A 12849-nucleotide genomic window follows, 5' to 3' on the forward strand; every position below is an offset into this window, starting at 1 on the left:
AAATTTTTCTTGTCCCATTGGCAGATTTTTTTTTATCGTGTTACAAGCAATTCAGACCTCATTTTTGTATTTCAATAACTTAAAAGAAGACATTTTCTGATAAGTTGACTGTGGCTCATATCAAGTATAACGAGACAATTTTTACCTAAAATGAGACAAAAACACTATAAGATTTCAGTTTCTTGCAGTGCTCTTATAGCTAATGAAAATGAAAATTTTCAGAAAAAAGAGGACTTGAATACAAGGCAACCAAATCGTATGTTAAAATCACCACAACAATAAGATGTGAGAACTATTTCTACGATGTGTACTGATTTCTTAAAGTTTGACCACAGCCCATCTGGACTGACTGGGAAGATGGATTTTTTGACCTATACTGCAGCCAGCCACCAGGGGGAGCAGTTTTTGTGGCAGACTCTGACTGCTCTGTCTACGCAGCTTGGGTTTAGCGTCTGACGTTCCGCACAGAAACACCTAAAGTCACATTTTTAGCTCATTTCTTTAGTCTTCCCTCTGATCTGCAGCCCGTCCATCAGTTAAGATCTAAAGTCACGTTTATTCTCCCTCTGACGTTTCACTTCCTGTTTTCAAATGCTGCTGATGAGGGTCTTTGTCTAACCTCAGGGCCACTCACTTCCTGTGAACATCCATCCTGAGCTCCTGTTTGTGTATCTGAAGCAAACTGTGCTCCTGGTAAACTGTTTCCTCTCTGCAGACAAATAATGAGAGCAAAAGGTGAAACTGTTGTGTGAAAGCATGTGATCTTCACTCCCCGTCACGTTCACACCGCCGGTCCACCATGTTCTTGTTATTTTCCCTCCTTTTCCGTCTATCGCCTTCTCACCTCCATCCTCCCCCTGTTCTCAGCTCTCCATCGTATTATTCCTCCGCAGCTGTTCTCGAGTTCCTCTCATCACCTGCCCTGCTCTTTGGACTAATATCTAGGAACACGTCTCTCTAAGCTGATATCACGTTTTTGTCTTATTTACATTCTTCTCTTGTTTTATTTTAACGCTCGCTCGGTGCAGGTAAAGTTTGCTGAAGTTGCTCTTCTCCTGCTCTCCTCCTGCTTTGCATTCATGCAGCGCTGCGCCTGAAGCTGCTCAGAATAGTTTTACTGCCTGAATTAGCAGCTCTAGCATTTCCACTGGAGCTACAGTAAAATGTGTTGCTCTGCAGTTATTTTTAACAGAAGAGCAAAATCAGTGCTCATCTCTGAGCTGCTGGAAAGTTAATGATGCTCCGTCTTTACGCTGCAGAAATTTAGCTCCAGTCAGCTGAGATTAACACCAAATCATGAGCATAAAAGCCAACGTGCATCAGTATGTTTTTATTTCTATTCTTTGTTTTCCGCTTTTAACTTTCACAAATGGTTTAAAATTCAAAAGATTTTTTTTTTCAAACACTTTATGTCATGAATCGTTTCAGCTCTGAACCTTGCAGTCGCTCAGGTTTCCTGGAATAACTACGTCAGTGGTTTAGGTCTTAAATGCTCTGAGGATTAAACGCTGTAGATTAAATACCATTGATGGATTGATCTGTATCCGTTTCCTGCAGTGGGGTCTGAATTAAATTCCTCGTTGAAGTCTCTCCCCGTGCTCCCTCCTCTCATTATTCTGACCTTGCTCTGTTTCTATTAGTTTGCCCTCTCTGTTTACACACACACACACACACACACACACACACACACACACACACACACACACACACACCAGCAGCAGCAGCAGCAGCCTCACACCCTCAGTCGAATCACCAGGCTGAATCCCAAACACAGAGGAGCTGCTGAACATAGAGCTGCCAAGATGTGTGTGTTTGTGTGTTTGCTGTGTGTGCGTGTGTGTGTGTGTGTTGGAGTGTGACTGATTGAGATGGATGAGGTGCAGAGCGGCCTCCAGCAGATGCAGTCTGTCTGTCTGAGCGAGCACCTGTTTGTCTCTGTGTTTGTTTGTTTTCATTCATGCATTTTATTTTTCTGCAACACTTGATTTTATTTAACTCTACTACTGTGTGTGTGTGTGTGTGTGTGTGTTTGTGTGTGTGTGTGTGCGTTGAATCTAAATGATACTAAGATATCAAATCAATGCATAATGTTGATGCAGCTTTTTCTTTCTCAAGATACCATAACAATTTTATTGTTAATATTTTAGGTGTCATTGTGATTAATGCCATTATTATCATGATTTAGACAGAACTTTAGGAACTGTTTTTCATTTTGTTAAAAAAAATCTATCCATGGATATAATTATGTATCTTAGTTTTCTTATTTATGATTCTTAATTTTTTTAAATAATTTATATTTTAATAATTACTTTTATTTTACTAGTTTTATTATTTCTTCACTTATTCTTGTTTATGTATCTTATATTTTTCCACTAGGTACTCTTTAAAATTTATTTTAGATGTTTACCAAAAAGAAATTAAGCTGAAAGTCTAAACTCTAGAGGAACCACATGACAGACTCTCAAATTTACAAAGAAAAAAAATTATCATTGTTTTTATAACTATTAATTAATTAATTAATTTATTATTATTATTATTATTATTATTATTATTATTATTATTATTATTATTATTATTATTATTATTATTATTATTATCAATATTTTTTTATTTTTTATTTTATATTATTAATTATTATTTTTTCCTTGTTTGTATCCAATCCATGTTATGACTGTTAAAAATGAATGGACAGAGAGGAAGAGAAAGAATAAAGGAAACATTTTATCTAAGATGTTTTAAATAAGTGCTGTAATGATGCAGTAATTCAATAAAAAAATAATTTAAAAAAAGACTAAAACAAATTAATTGGATCAAAGTTTTCTGTCAGTTCCAACTCTCAATGGATTGGATGTTATGGCTATTAGCTAAAATTGCTGTAATCCAGATTAAACCACTTGTTGAGAGTGTTTTAGCTTCTTGTTCATGCGCCTCAACATCTCCAGAAAAGATTTCTAACTTCTGTTATCAAACCTTCTTTCTGGATAACATTTCTCCCCCAACGCGTTCCTGTGCTCCTTTCCACGCCTAAGCAGTTGTAAAAAGTTTGGTTGTGATTCCACTCGGGGGTTTTCTCAGGTCTGAACCCTGAGAGGTTCGGATTCTTTGGCCGACTGACTCATTTAACTCTCTGAAGTGAATCCGTCTGAGTCTGAGAGATTTTTTTATTGTGTTTGGAACATTTTCGCTCATACGGGATCAGTCCTTCTTCTTCCACTGTGTGTTTGATTGTCTGAGAGCAAGAGTGTGTGTGTGAGTGTGTGTGTCTGAGAGCTCCGAGCCCGATGAGTCATTCAGCGTTTTTACAAAGACATAAAGTGATGGAACAGAGTGTAACTGCTCGACCGACGGAAATAGCATCGAGGTAGAAGTCGGTGCCGCTTTAAAGTTGTATTTATTGGCAGGTTTTTCTTCTCTGTTACTTTTCCCCATCGCTCAGCTTCAACACAACTCTGAGTAAGCTACATGGAGAAGAATATGTGGACACACTGCACTGGGTTACTTGGCGGTTTTGATATGTTGAATAATTGTGGAGCTGTATTTGAACAGGATAATTTCTCTGAATACTCATGAATACTTTAGGATTGTGATGAGAGCTCAGGTTTCCTCTCCTCTATGTTGATCGCTCACACTTTCACACACAACTCCTCGCTGCACGACACAAACTTGTCAGCGTTGTCTCTGCAGATGAGGATGAAACAGGAGCGCTGATGAGACGATGAGGCGATGTTCTCTGGGTTTTCATTCATGCTTCTCTTTCTCTCCTCCGTCCTCTCTGCTCGTTGGCCTACATTCAGGCTCACACTCTCTTTCACACCCCTCTCTTCTTGTCTTCTCTCGTCACGCTATATCACCTCCCCTCCTCTTCCTCCCCGTCTTCTCGGGCCTCTCTAGTCGTCTCTAAAATTTTATTCAGCACAGCGTCTCTGTGAGGCTTTATCTGCCCTGACAGTGTTTTCTGCATCACTGCTTCAACTATCTCACAGTTTTGAGAATCTACTGAGCGTTTTCCTCGACCTGCAGAGAACAATAACTCAAAGAACTGCTCTGGAAACTCTGGTTCACATACATCTGATGGATGAACCAAAGATAGTGGCGCTAATAGTGATTTCAAAAACACAGGACAAGATGTTAACTTTGTGCAAACATACAAAAGTTCATTGGTGGATGGATAAGAAGGAGAAGCTTTCAGGGTAGGTGGACTTAAGGGGGATTGAACTGGATTTGGGACATAGTGTCAGTAGTGTTCCTCTAGCTCATAGGGTGATCAGTCCTGAGCCTGTGTCCAATGCCTGGTTTTTCATGACTGTGCTTCCTGGCTTCCTACTTAGGGCTTCCTTTCCTGCTGCCTCTGATGCAGCCTTGATGGCTATGCGCTGGCCCCTAACTTCAAGGTCTCTCAGCAGCTTGGTGGAAAATATTGATTCACATAAGTATCAGGATTTTTTAATCTGGATTTTTTGTTAAAAACTCTTATTTTCCCAAATTAAAGGGCCTGTGAGGAGTTTCTGTGATCTTGCAAAAGTCCCCCTTCTAGATATATGCCTGATTGTAATCCATGCTTTAAAATGAGATTATCAGCACTGATATAATAGGTTACAGCTTATTTCAAAATGCTACTTCTTAGCTTCCTGATGGATCTAGCAGAAAGGCTTGATTTACAACACGTCTATGTCTCTATGACAACACCACTCTGGCTGAAGAAGTTTAGTAGGATGAAGAGATAAAACTCAGAGATCTGTGTTTTTCTCTGCTGAAAATGATTTCTGTGACTAATTTTGTAGTGATGGTGGACACATGAGCCAAACTGTCAGATAGAAAAAGGACAGAAGAGCAGAAGAAAGAAAAACAGGAGAGTGATAGAGCACGAGCTAAAGGCTAACAGGACTGAGCTGTTAGTGCCAATGTTCATTCCAACCCACAGTCAGCAGTTATTCTGCAGTGGTCTGTTCAAACTTGAGACTCTATCAATAAAATGAAGAGTGAGGTTACGTTAGCTCTGATTGGTAGATGACTGGCAGGACATAACCAGGATTCACTAACGTTACACATTACAGACATGTCTTATAACACTGGACTGCTAGCTGCGCTAAATGTCAACTGCTAATAAACTACTTACAAACTGACATTGTTTACTTGTTGTCAGGTTAGCCTACAGATACGTCGGAGCACCGGGCTGCCGATAGCACTTCATATATCTGGCCACTACAATGTTTGCTTGATGTCGCGTTTCAAACCGTAGAGCTACGTAGCTGTACTGATAAGTTCCTTACCTCAGCGTGTTGTATCCAGTAAAAAGTTGTCTTGAACAAAGAAAATTTGTGTTGATCCATTTAATTCCAAAACAAACACACTCCTCGCTAAAAGTAATTTACAACAGTGTGGTGAGACTCTGGGCCAGAAGCTGGCAAGGGAGTCCAGTTAAAACACATCCTCCTCATAGCATCTTTAACTCCTTCATTTTAGTTTCTGTTTAAAAGCTGAGTTGGAAAAAAGTTTCTGCTTTTCTCCAGCAGGGGGCAAAACGTTTTTATCTGACTCTCATGTTGTGCATTGAGACATCATCATCACCACTTAACTTTTTCTCATGGTCTGGTGTTAAAAAAGCAAACTCAAAACTGAAAATATCCAAGAATTGCAATTTAAATCAAATCAGCACCCTAAAAATTGGCCAAAATTGGCCAAGGCCACCTCTTCTGGACATTCTCCAGACTCTGCTGCTTCATTGTAGATTTAATCTCATTGGTCTCAGATACGACAGAAAAACAGGCATCAAATATCAGATGATTAGGTTTGTCTGTGCACCAGCAGCACTTACTTCTCATCTGTTTGCTGCACAAACTCATTTCAAGAGGGACAAAAAAGTTGAAAACTGGTCCAAAGAGGCGTAAAAAGTGATGTTCTGTTTGTGTCTGATGTTACATAATGAATAAAAAGACTGGAACAGGCCTTAAAGGGTTGGACTGACTCTGTGTTTACTCATCAGGACTGGAGTCATGTCTCAGATAAATGTTGACGCTGTTTCTCTGACTTAAGCTTCACTATCACTCACTCTGCTCCGTCTGTTTTTCTCTGCAGCTCTCGCCGACTGACAAGAACCTGGAGTTTGACAGAGACTTTCGCATCAGGCACTACGCAGGCGACGTGGTGTAAGTATCTTAAAGTTTTATTTATTCATGTGGAGCTTTTACTGGAGAGTCGAGCTCTTTTCAACAGTTTTACATATTCATGCCTCAGAGCTGCAGACTAAAACCACAGCCGTACTTTTGGCTGCTTCAGGCGCAGAGAGGAGGTTATAAATCACACTTAACGGCTGTTTTTAAGAGTTTTTTTCCTTATTATCATATTTGCCACATTTGCCAACCTCACGATGCCAAACTTTACATATCAGCTGCTAAAAAGCGTTGGTTTCTCTGCCCTTCCTCTGTAGATCGAGGGATACAGACCTCAAAGTGAAACTTTCATTCCAGCAGAACTCTAAAGCAGGAAATAACTCCTCTCTCCAGACTCAGTGATTCAATTTTCATGATTTCTATCTTCAATACATCCTTGGTTTGTTACTCCACCACAAAATTTAAACCAATATTCAGACGGATCCAAATCCAGACAACTTTATTTACCCCGAGAGGACCGTTTAGTTTTACAGCCAACCGAGTTACATAACCACAACAAATAAACCAAACAGCCTGCTGCAATATTCACACATCAGCATGTCAAAGCTACAGATTAATGAACTGGAACTGGAACAATAAAAGGAATAATATCAGTTAACTCTGCGACAAACTGCTGCAGAATGTTGTGATCCTCCTGCAGAGACGTGTCGCTTTAAGGTCACCCTTTTTCTCTGCAACTTACACAACATTTCCCAGCTTCAGTTAAAAAAAAAAAAAGCCATGATCTGTCTCATATGTCTCTAAACGGCTCCTCATTCTGAATTTTAATCCCTTCATTTTCTGCGGAAAGAAGCCAGAGCATCATGGATTACAGCTGATTAATGTGAACGAGTTAAAACTGATCAAAGACTAGTCGATGCACCCTGTGTCCGTCTGGTTTAAGCCTCATATTTTATAATTTAACACATGCAGTCCACACAGTGATCCAAACGGCTCTGAAAACTCTCTTTGTAGTCTTTAAACGTGGACTAACACATCATTTTGGCACACTTCACATCCAAAGGAGACGCTCAAAGCCTCGAAAACACTCACAGGGACTTCTGTGCACACACACATTTCAACGAGATCTTCACTGGAGGACATCCCCCCCGAAAACGACAGCACTACTTTCACCATCCCCTGAGTACTTGGACATCGCTCAAATGAATAAATCACACACGCTAAGTCCGCTAAAGAGCTCTCAGGGAGATGTGTTGAGCCCATAAGTGGGTGCCACCCAGGGGAGGACTCAGGCAGGGGAGCAGGGCCCGGCTGGCTGCCAGGATTGATCCCCGAGCCACTCAGAGCGGGCGCTTACATCACCTCACAGTGGGGAGTGAAACAGCAAACAGCACAAATTATCAAGAGTGTTTATGATCATGTGGATGAGAGGGTTAGCGTATGTTTAGAGGAATCATCTGAAAGCAGCTCAACGCAGCAGCCAGTGTTTCTGCGTCATGTTTATGTCATGTCTTTCATGTTTTACTCCCCAGGTTAGAATTTTAAGACAAAAACAAAGTGTGTGTATCATTGCATCACAATCTGAGTCCATCTATGCCAGTATAGACCAGACTCTGAAATGGAGCTGTGACATTTTATTGAGTTGAGTGACTGAAATTTTATGTTGGATGAGATATATGTATATATTTTTTTACACCTGAGGAGAAATTTAATGAAAAATGCAGAGCAACTAGACCAAAAACAATATACAGTATATCAAAGCACCTGAATGTCCCAGTCAGCATCGTTGGGGCCATTATTCGCAATTGGAAGAAGCACCACCTTACCATCAACAGGCCACGCACAGGAGCTCTTTGCAAGATTTCTGACCAGGGAGTCAGAAAGACAGTCAGAAGAGTACTCAACGAGCCAAGGACCACCCTGAAAGTGCTCCAGAAAGACTTGGAGGCAGCAGGTACAATTGTTACAGAGAAAACAACAGGCAATGCACTCCACCACCATGGCCTCTATGGACGCTCAGCCCGCAAGACTCCATTCCTCAAAAAAAAGGCATGTTGAAGCTGGTTTAAAGTTTGCTAAACAGCATCTTGACAAGCCTGTAGAATACTGGGAGAATGTTGTCTGGTCAGATGAGACCAAAACTGAACTTTTGGGCTGTCATACTACATACCATGTTGGGAGGAGACATGGCACTGCACATCAGCCAAAAAACACTACACCAACAGTGAAGTTTGGAGGTGAAGCATCATGGCATGGGGTTGTTTCTCATCTCATGGTGTTGGCAAACTTCATATAACTGACGGAGCAATGAATGGAGCCATGTATGGGGAAATTCTTGATATGAATCTGCTGCCATCCACCAGGATGATGAAGATGAGACGTGGCTGGACCTTCCAGCAGGACAACGATCCAAAGCACACGGCAAAGTTGACTCTCAAATGGTTTCAAAGAGAGAAAATCAATCTGTTAGAACGGCCTAGTCAATCACCTGACTTCAATCCAGTTGAACATTTGTGGAAAGAACTAAAGAAAAGGGTTCACCAGAGAGCACCAAAGAATATTCCAGATTTAAAGACAATCTGTGCAGAGGAATGGGCCAAAATCACACCTGAGCAGTGTGCTTGACTTTTTATCTACATCTTGGCCTCATAACACACTGTCAGCAGAAAAACAGCCACTGTTTGTGACGGAAATAAAATAGTTCCCTGTTTTTAAATGCACAGGTTGAATCACTTCTTACTTGTCGCTGAATACGTGATGTCATTCTCATGCTCATTAAATCTGTGGAACAAAAAAACAAAAAACAAAGTGTGCAAACCTCCCAAAAGTGTGTGTGTGTGTGTGTAGAAGTGTGTGCTCTCATGCGTTCCTCCTCCTCTCTCCTCTCAGGTACTCAGTGGTCGGTTTTATTGACAAGAACAAAGACACGCTGTTCCAGGATTTCAAAAGACTGCTGTACAACAGGTAACACACACACACACACACACACACTCACAGCTTCAATCAACCCCCCTGCAGCACTTTAATTACACAACACCCCTCCTAAAAGAAAAAACAGTGAGGGGGCTCGTGCAACTAATCCCCTTTCAGCTTCCTCTTATCCCCCTCTCCTCCTCCTCCTCTTCAATTCTCTGGTGTTTTTCCGGCTGAATATAAATGTGAGGTCTGGTAATTCCTGACCTGGCTAATGTGCTTTTTATTACACTCTTTGTCGAGGTCAAAAGGATGATATCTGGATCGCAGCCAAAGATGATTCAGCAGCCTAATGTGCTAATAGTTTAATTAAACATCTTTGCTTTGTTTCAGGTCGACTGTGAGATATAAAATTCACAAACTTTAAGCTAGAACAGAAACCCTGACCTTCACTGTGACTCTAATCTGCATATCTCATTCTCTGATTAGCTCCAACCCGGTGCTGAAAGGGATGTGGCCAGAAGGCAAACTGAGCATCACCGAAGTCACAAAGCGACCGCTGACAGCTGCGACGCTCTTCAAAAACTCCATGATCCTGTTGGTGGAGAACCTGGCCAGCAAGGTGAGGAGTCAGGACTCAGATTTTAGTTTGAAAAGCTTTAAAGGCAGAGCTGGAACACCGTTCAAACACCTCTAAAAAAGTGTGTAACAGCTTTCACACAGACGACCCAGAAAGTTTTTGGGTCCTTCACATCACTTTAAAGCTGTTTGAGCCCTCGTACTCGGCTGCAGGTTGAACTCTTGTATGATTTTATCCTGTTGGCCCCCGCACATGTTCCTCAAAGCAGGAAATAACCGCAGAGGAGTCGATGGAGAGCAGGTTATGATCCTGAAAATGTGCTTTATTGTTATAGAATAGAATAGAAAAGAAAATACTCCCTGAGGGGAAATTCAGGAGTCACAGTAATAATCAAGAAAACAAAAGTAAGAAAGTGTATAGAAAGTGCAAAAAGCTTCATAAGAAAATAGATGCTGACAGCTTGTCCATCATTGTCCAGTCAGCCAGCCTCCACCTCCACAGGGTCCAGGACTGAGCTTCTTCAGCAGTCTGTTCAGTCTCTGTCTCCTGGATCCTGTCTGCTCACAGCAGGTGAAGCTCTTCCAATGAGACGTTGGTGTCCAGTGTTAGCTCCCTTAGCTATTTCTGTGAATAGCATGATGCTACTCTGCCTTCTGGTATTCCCACTGTTGCTGGGTTAGCACAGCTAGCTTGTCCTCACCTCCTTCTTCTCACCTTGTGGGGAAACATCAGGCCTTGCACCAGTTAGCATTGACATGCTACAGGCTGCTTACAGCTGATTTCACATGCAAACAATGCGGCCATGGTTACATGTAGGATCTCCAGACAAACACAGGAGCAAAAACAGTAAAAATATCACTGAAGACAAAACCAGTTTGGTGTCCATGACCAACAAATGACCCACTACAAATGCAAAAATGACGAAAAAGAGATGAAAAAAATTACAAGAAACAGACAAGGAAGAGAAGATAGGTATTCTTTGTAATGAGAGGTTTAATTGTGAGGCATGGTTCGAGTTCTGCTTGATGTGATATCAGGCTTTATTTGGCTTTGTTTTCTTCAGTTTATGCCCAGAGTTTCAGGAAAAGTAGAAAGCTGAGAACATGCTAATTTATCTACTATCTAGGAATACATCAGATGACTCGCCAAAGATCTGTGGAGACTGAATTCTTGTTCCAACTCCCACAGGAACCCTACTACGTCCGCTGCATCAAACCCAACGATGTGAAGTCCCCCCTGCTGTTCGAGCACGAGCGCTGCAGACATCAGGTGGAGTATCTGGGCCTGCTGGAGAACGTCAGAGTGCGACGAGCCGGCTTTGCCTACAGACAGACGTATCCTCGCTTTCTGCAGAGGTAACCAAGACTCCAAAACCACCAACCTAAAAGAGACACAGATGTATTTCTGACTAACACAGGTTGATTTTCTGCTCCACAAATAGATTTATCACATTTCCTCCTCTGAGACAAAGATTTACAGCTTCACACACACAAATTGGCTCAATGAGAGGAGCAGAACGAATCGTACAGATGCAGGTGTTTATCAAGAGCGAATAATCTCGCTGCCACACACAGATATGATCGCAGCCAACTGGATTAGTGCATAAATCCTCCAATCCAGTGGATTATCTCCAAAGCAAAGAGAAATAATTAAAAGTCATTACATTATCAACAAACACAAACAGAAGATCCTCAGACAGGAGTCAGAGAGGCTGTAAAGACAATAATACATCAACAAAGATCAAATATCAGAGCTGAAAACTGAAGAGAAAACCTGGGTGCTCCTCACACACTCCTCACACTCTCCTCGTTTATGTAATTGTTCAAACTGAACCCGCAAAGCGTCACAATGATCATCCATGACTGATAGCACATGGCAGCTCCTGACTGTGGGCTGTAAATATGAGTTGTGTAACTCCAATCATCTCCAGCAGTCATCTCAGAATAAGCGTCTCATTATCATCTTCGTGTCTAAAACGAGTTTAATCTGTTTTTACAGTCAGAGCGTGAAGCTTCTGTCCTCTGAGTCTAACAAATAAAAAGCAGCAGGATTCTAATTTCTGCTCAACAAAACAGAAATATTGCTGAGAAAGTCTCTGCTCCGGCGTGGAGAATTATCAAACAGCTACCAGTCAGTGACCTGTGTTAATAACTCATGTTTTATTCACACAGAAGCTCAAACACCAAACGGCGTTGTTTGTATCCCAATTAGCGCTCATTTACTGCAGGCGGAGGGCTGATAATGGATGTCTGAGGCTCACAACACCACTCAGAAATGTTCAAATATTCTCATAAAAATAATTTAAATAATTTTACAACATGTATTCTGTGTCTGAGTTATCATATTTTTAAATCACAGAAACATTGAAGAATGGATGTGTCTCATTTTGCCCATAGAAGGATGTGGCCAAAAAAAACCTTTGTCATCTTTGAAACATTGATAAGGTGAAGCTGAGCCTCTTTTTCAAACATATTTTATATAAAAAATAAAAATCAACCACAGTTATGAAATGGATGCATAAATAAAGCTTGGTTCAAGCTTGACAAGTCAGCGTAGCTTTGTAGCATCATCTTAGCAGCCTCGCCTCTCACGCCGTCCTGTTCAAGAAGAAAATTTCAGCGTCTCACACCTCTGAAAATTTGTAACTCCAGCACAGAGACAAATAGAGGAACAGGAGCTCCTGGTGCCCAAAGTACAAAAAGTCCTGGCATTTATTCGAGTCATTAAGCAAAGATCACCGTGATACCTGTGTGATGAATAATTTATGGCAATGCTGTTAAAGTAAACAGTGTAAAGAACTTTTTCTACTCTAGTTTAGTGCTGTGGTAGATGTATGTTTGCCTTACACCACCCCCTGCATTGTCTCGTGCCCGTTCTGCGTGTCTCATTTCCAAGCATAGCATTCCCGCGGGAAGCATAACCCAGCCTTAAGAGATTAAACCACATCATCCACAACATTAGTTCAGACCAGGCTGTAACAACCTGTACTTCTGCATTCCAACCATAGACTGTAAAAAAAATGGACGTCATCTTGCTCGGCTCGAATTGAGGTCGCCTCATAAACCGCTCCCTCTGGTGGCTGGTTGCAGTATAGTTCAAAAATCCAGCTCCCCGGTCATTCCAGATGGGCTGTGGTCAAACTTTAAACAATCAATACACCTCATAGAAATGTTTCTCACATTCAATTGTTGTGGTAATTTCAAGATATCATTTGGCTGCCTTGTATTTAGGTCCTCTTTTTCTGAA

General features: G+C 41.3%; 1 protein-coding gene across 1 annotated transcript in view; it reads left to right on the forward strand.

Moving 5' to 3' along the window:
• The window catches only part of myo1d (myosin 1D), a 118164-nt gene that overhangs the window by 41408 nt on the left and 63907 nt on the right, over positions 1-12849 (forward strand). Inside the window, exons 12-15 of the mRNA XM_074662922.1 lie at positions 6076-6146; positions 9000-9074; positions 9513-9645; positions 10792-10958. Coding sequence (XP_074519023.1) covers positions 6076-6146; positions 9000-9074; positions 9513-9645; positions 10792-10958 — 446 coding nt within the window. The remainder of the gene's footprint in view (positions 1-6075; positions 6147-8999; positions 9075-9512; positions 9646-10791; positions 10959-12849) is intronic.

The sequence above is a fragment of the Halichoeres trimaculatus genome, unplaced genomic scaffold (genome assembly GCF_033239565.1).
Source record: "Halichoeres trimaculatus isolate MK-OKI-2021-1 unplaced genomic scaffold, fHalTri1.1 fHalTri1_scaffold_23, whole genome shotgun sequence".
NCBI lineage: Eukaryota > Metazoa > Chordata > Actinopteri > Labriformes > Labridae > Halichoeres > Halichoeres trimaculatus.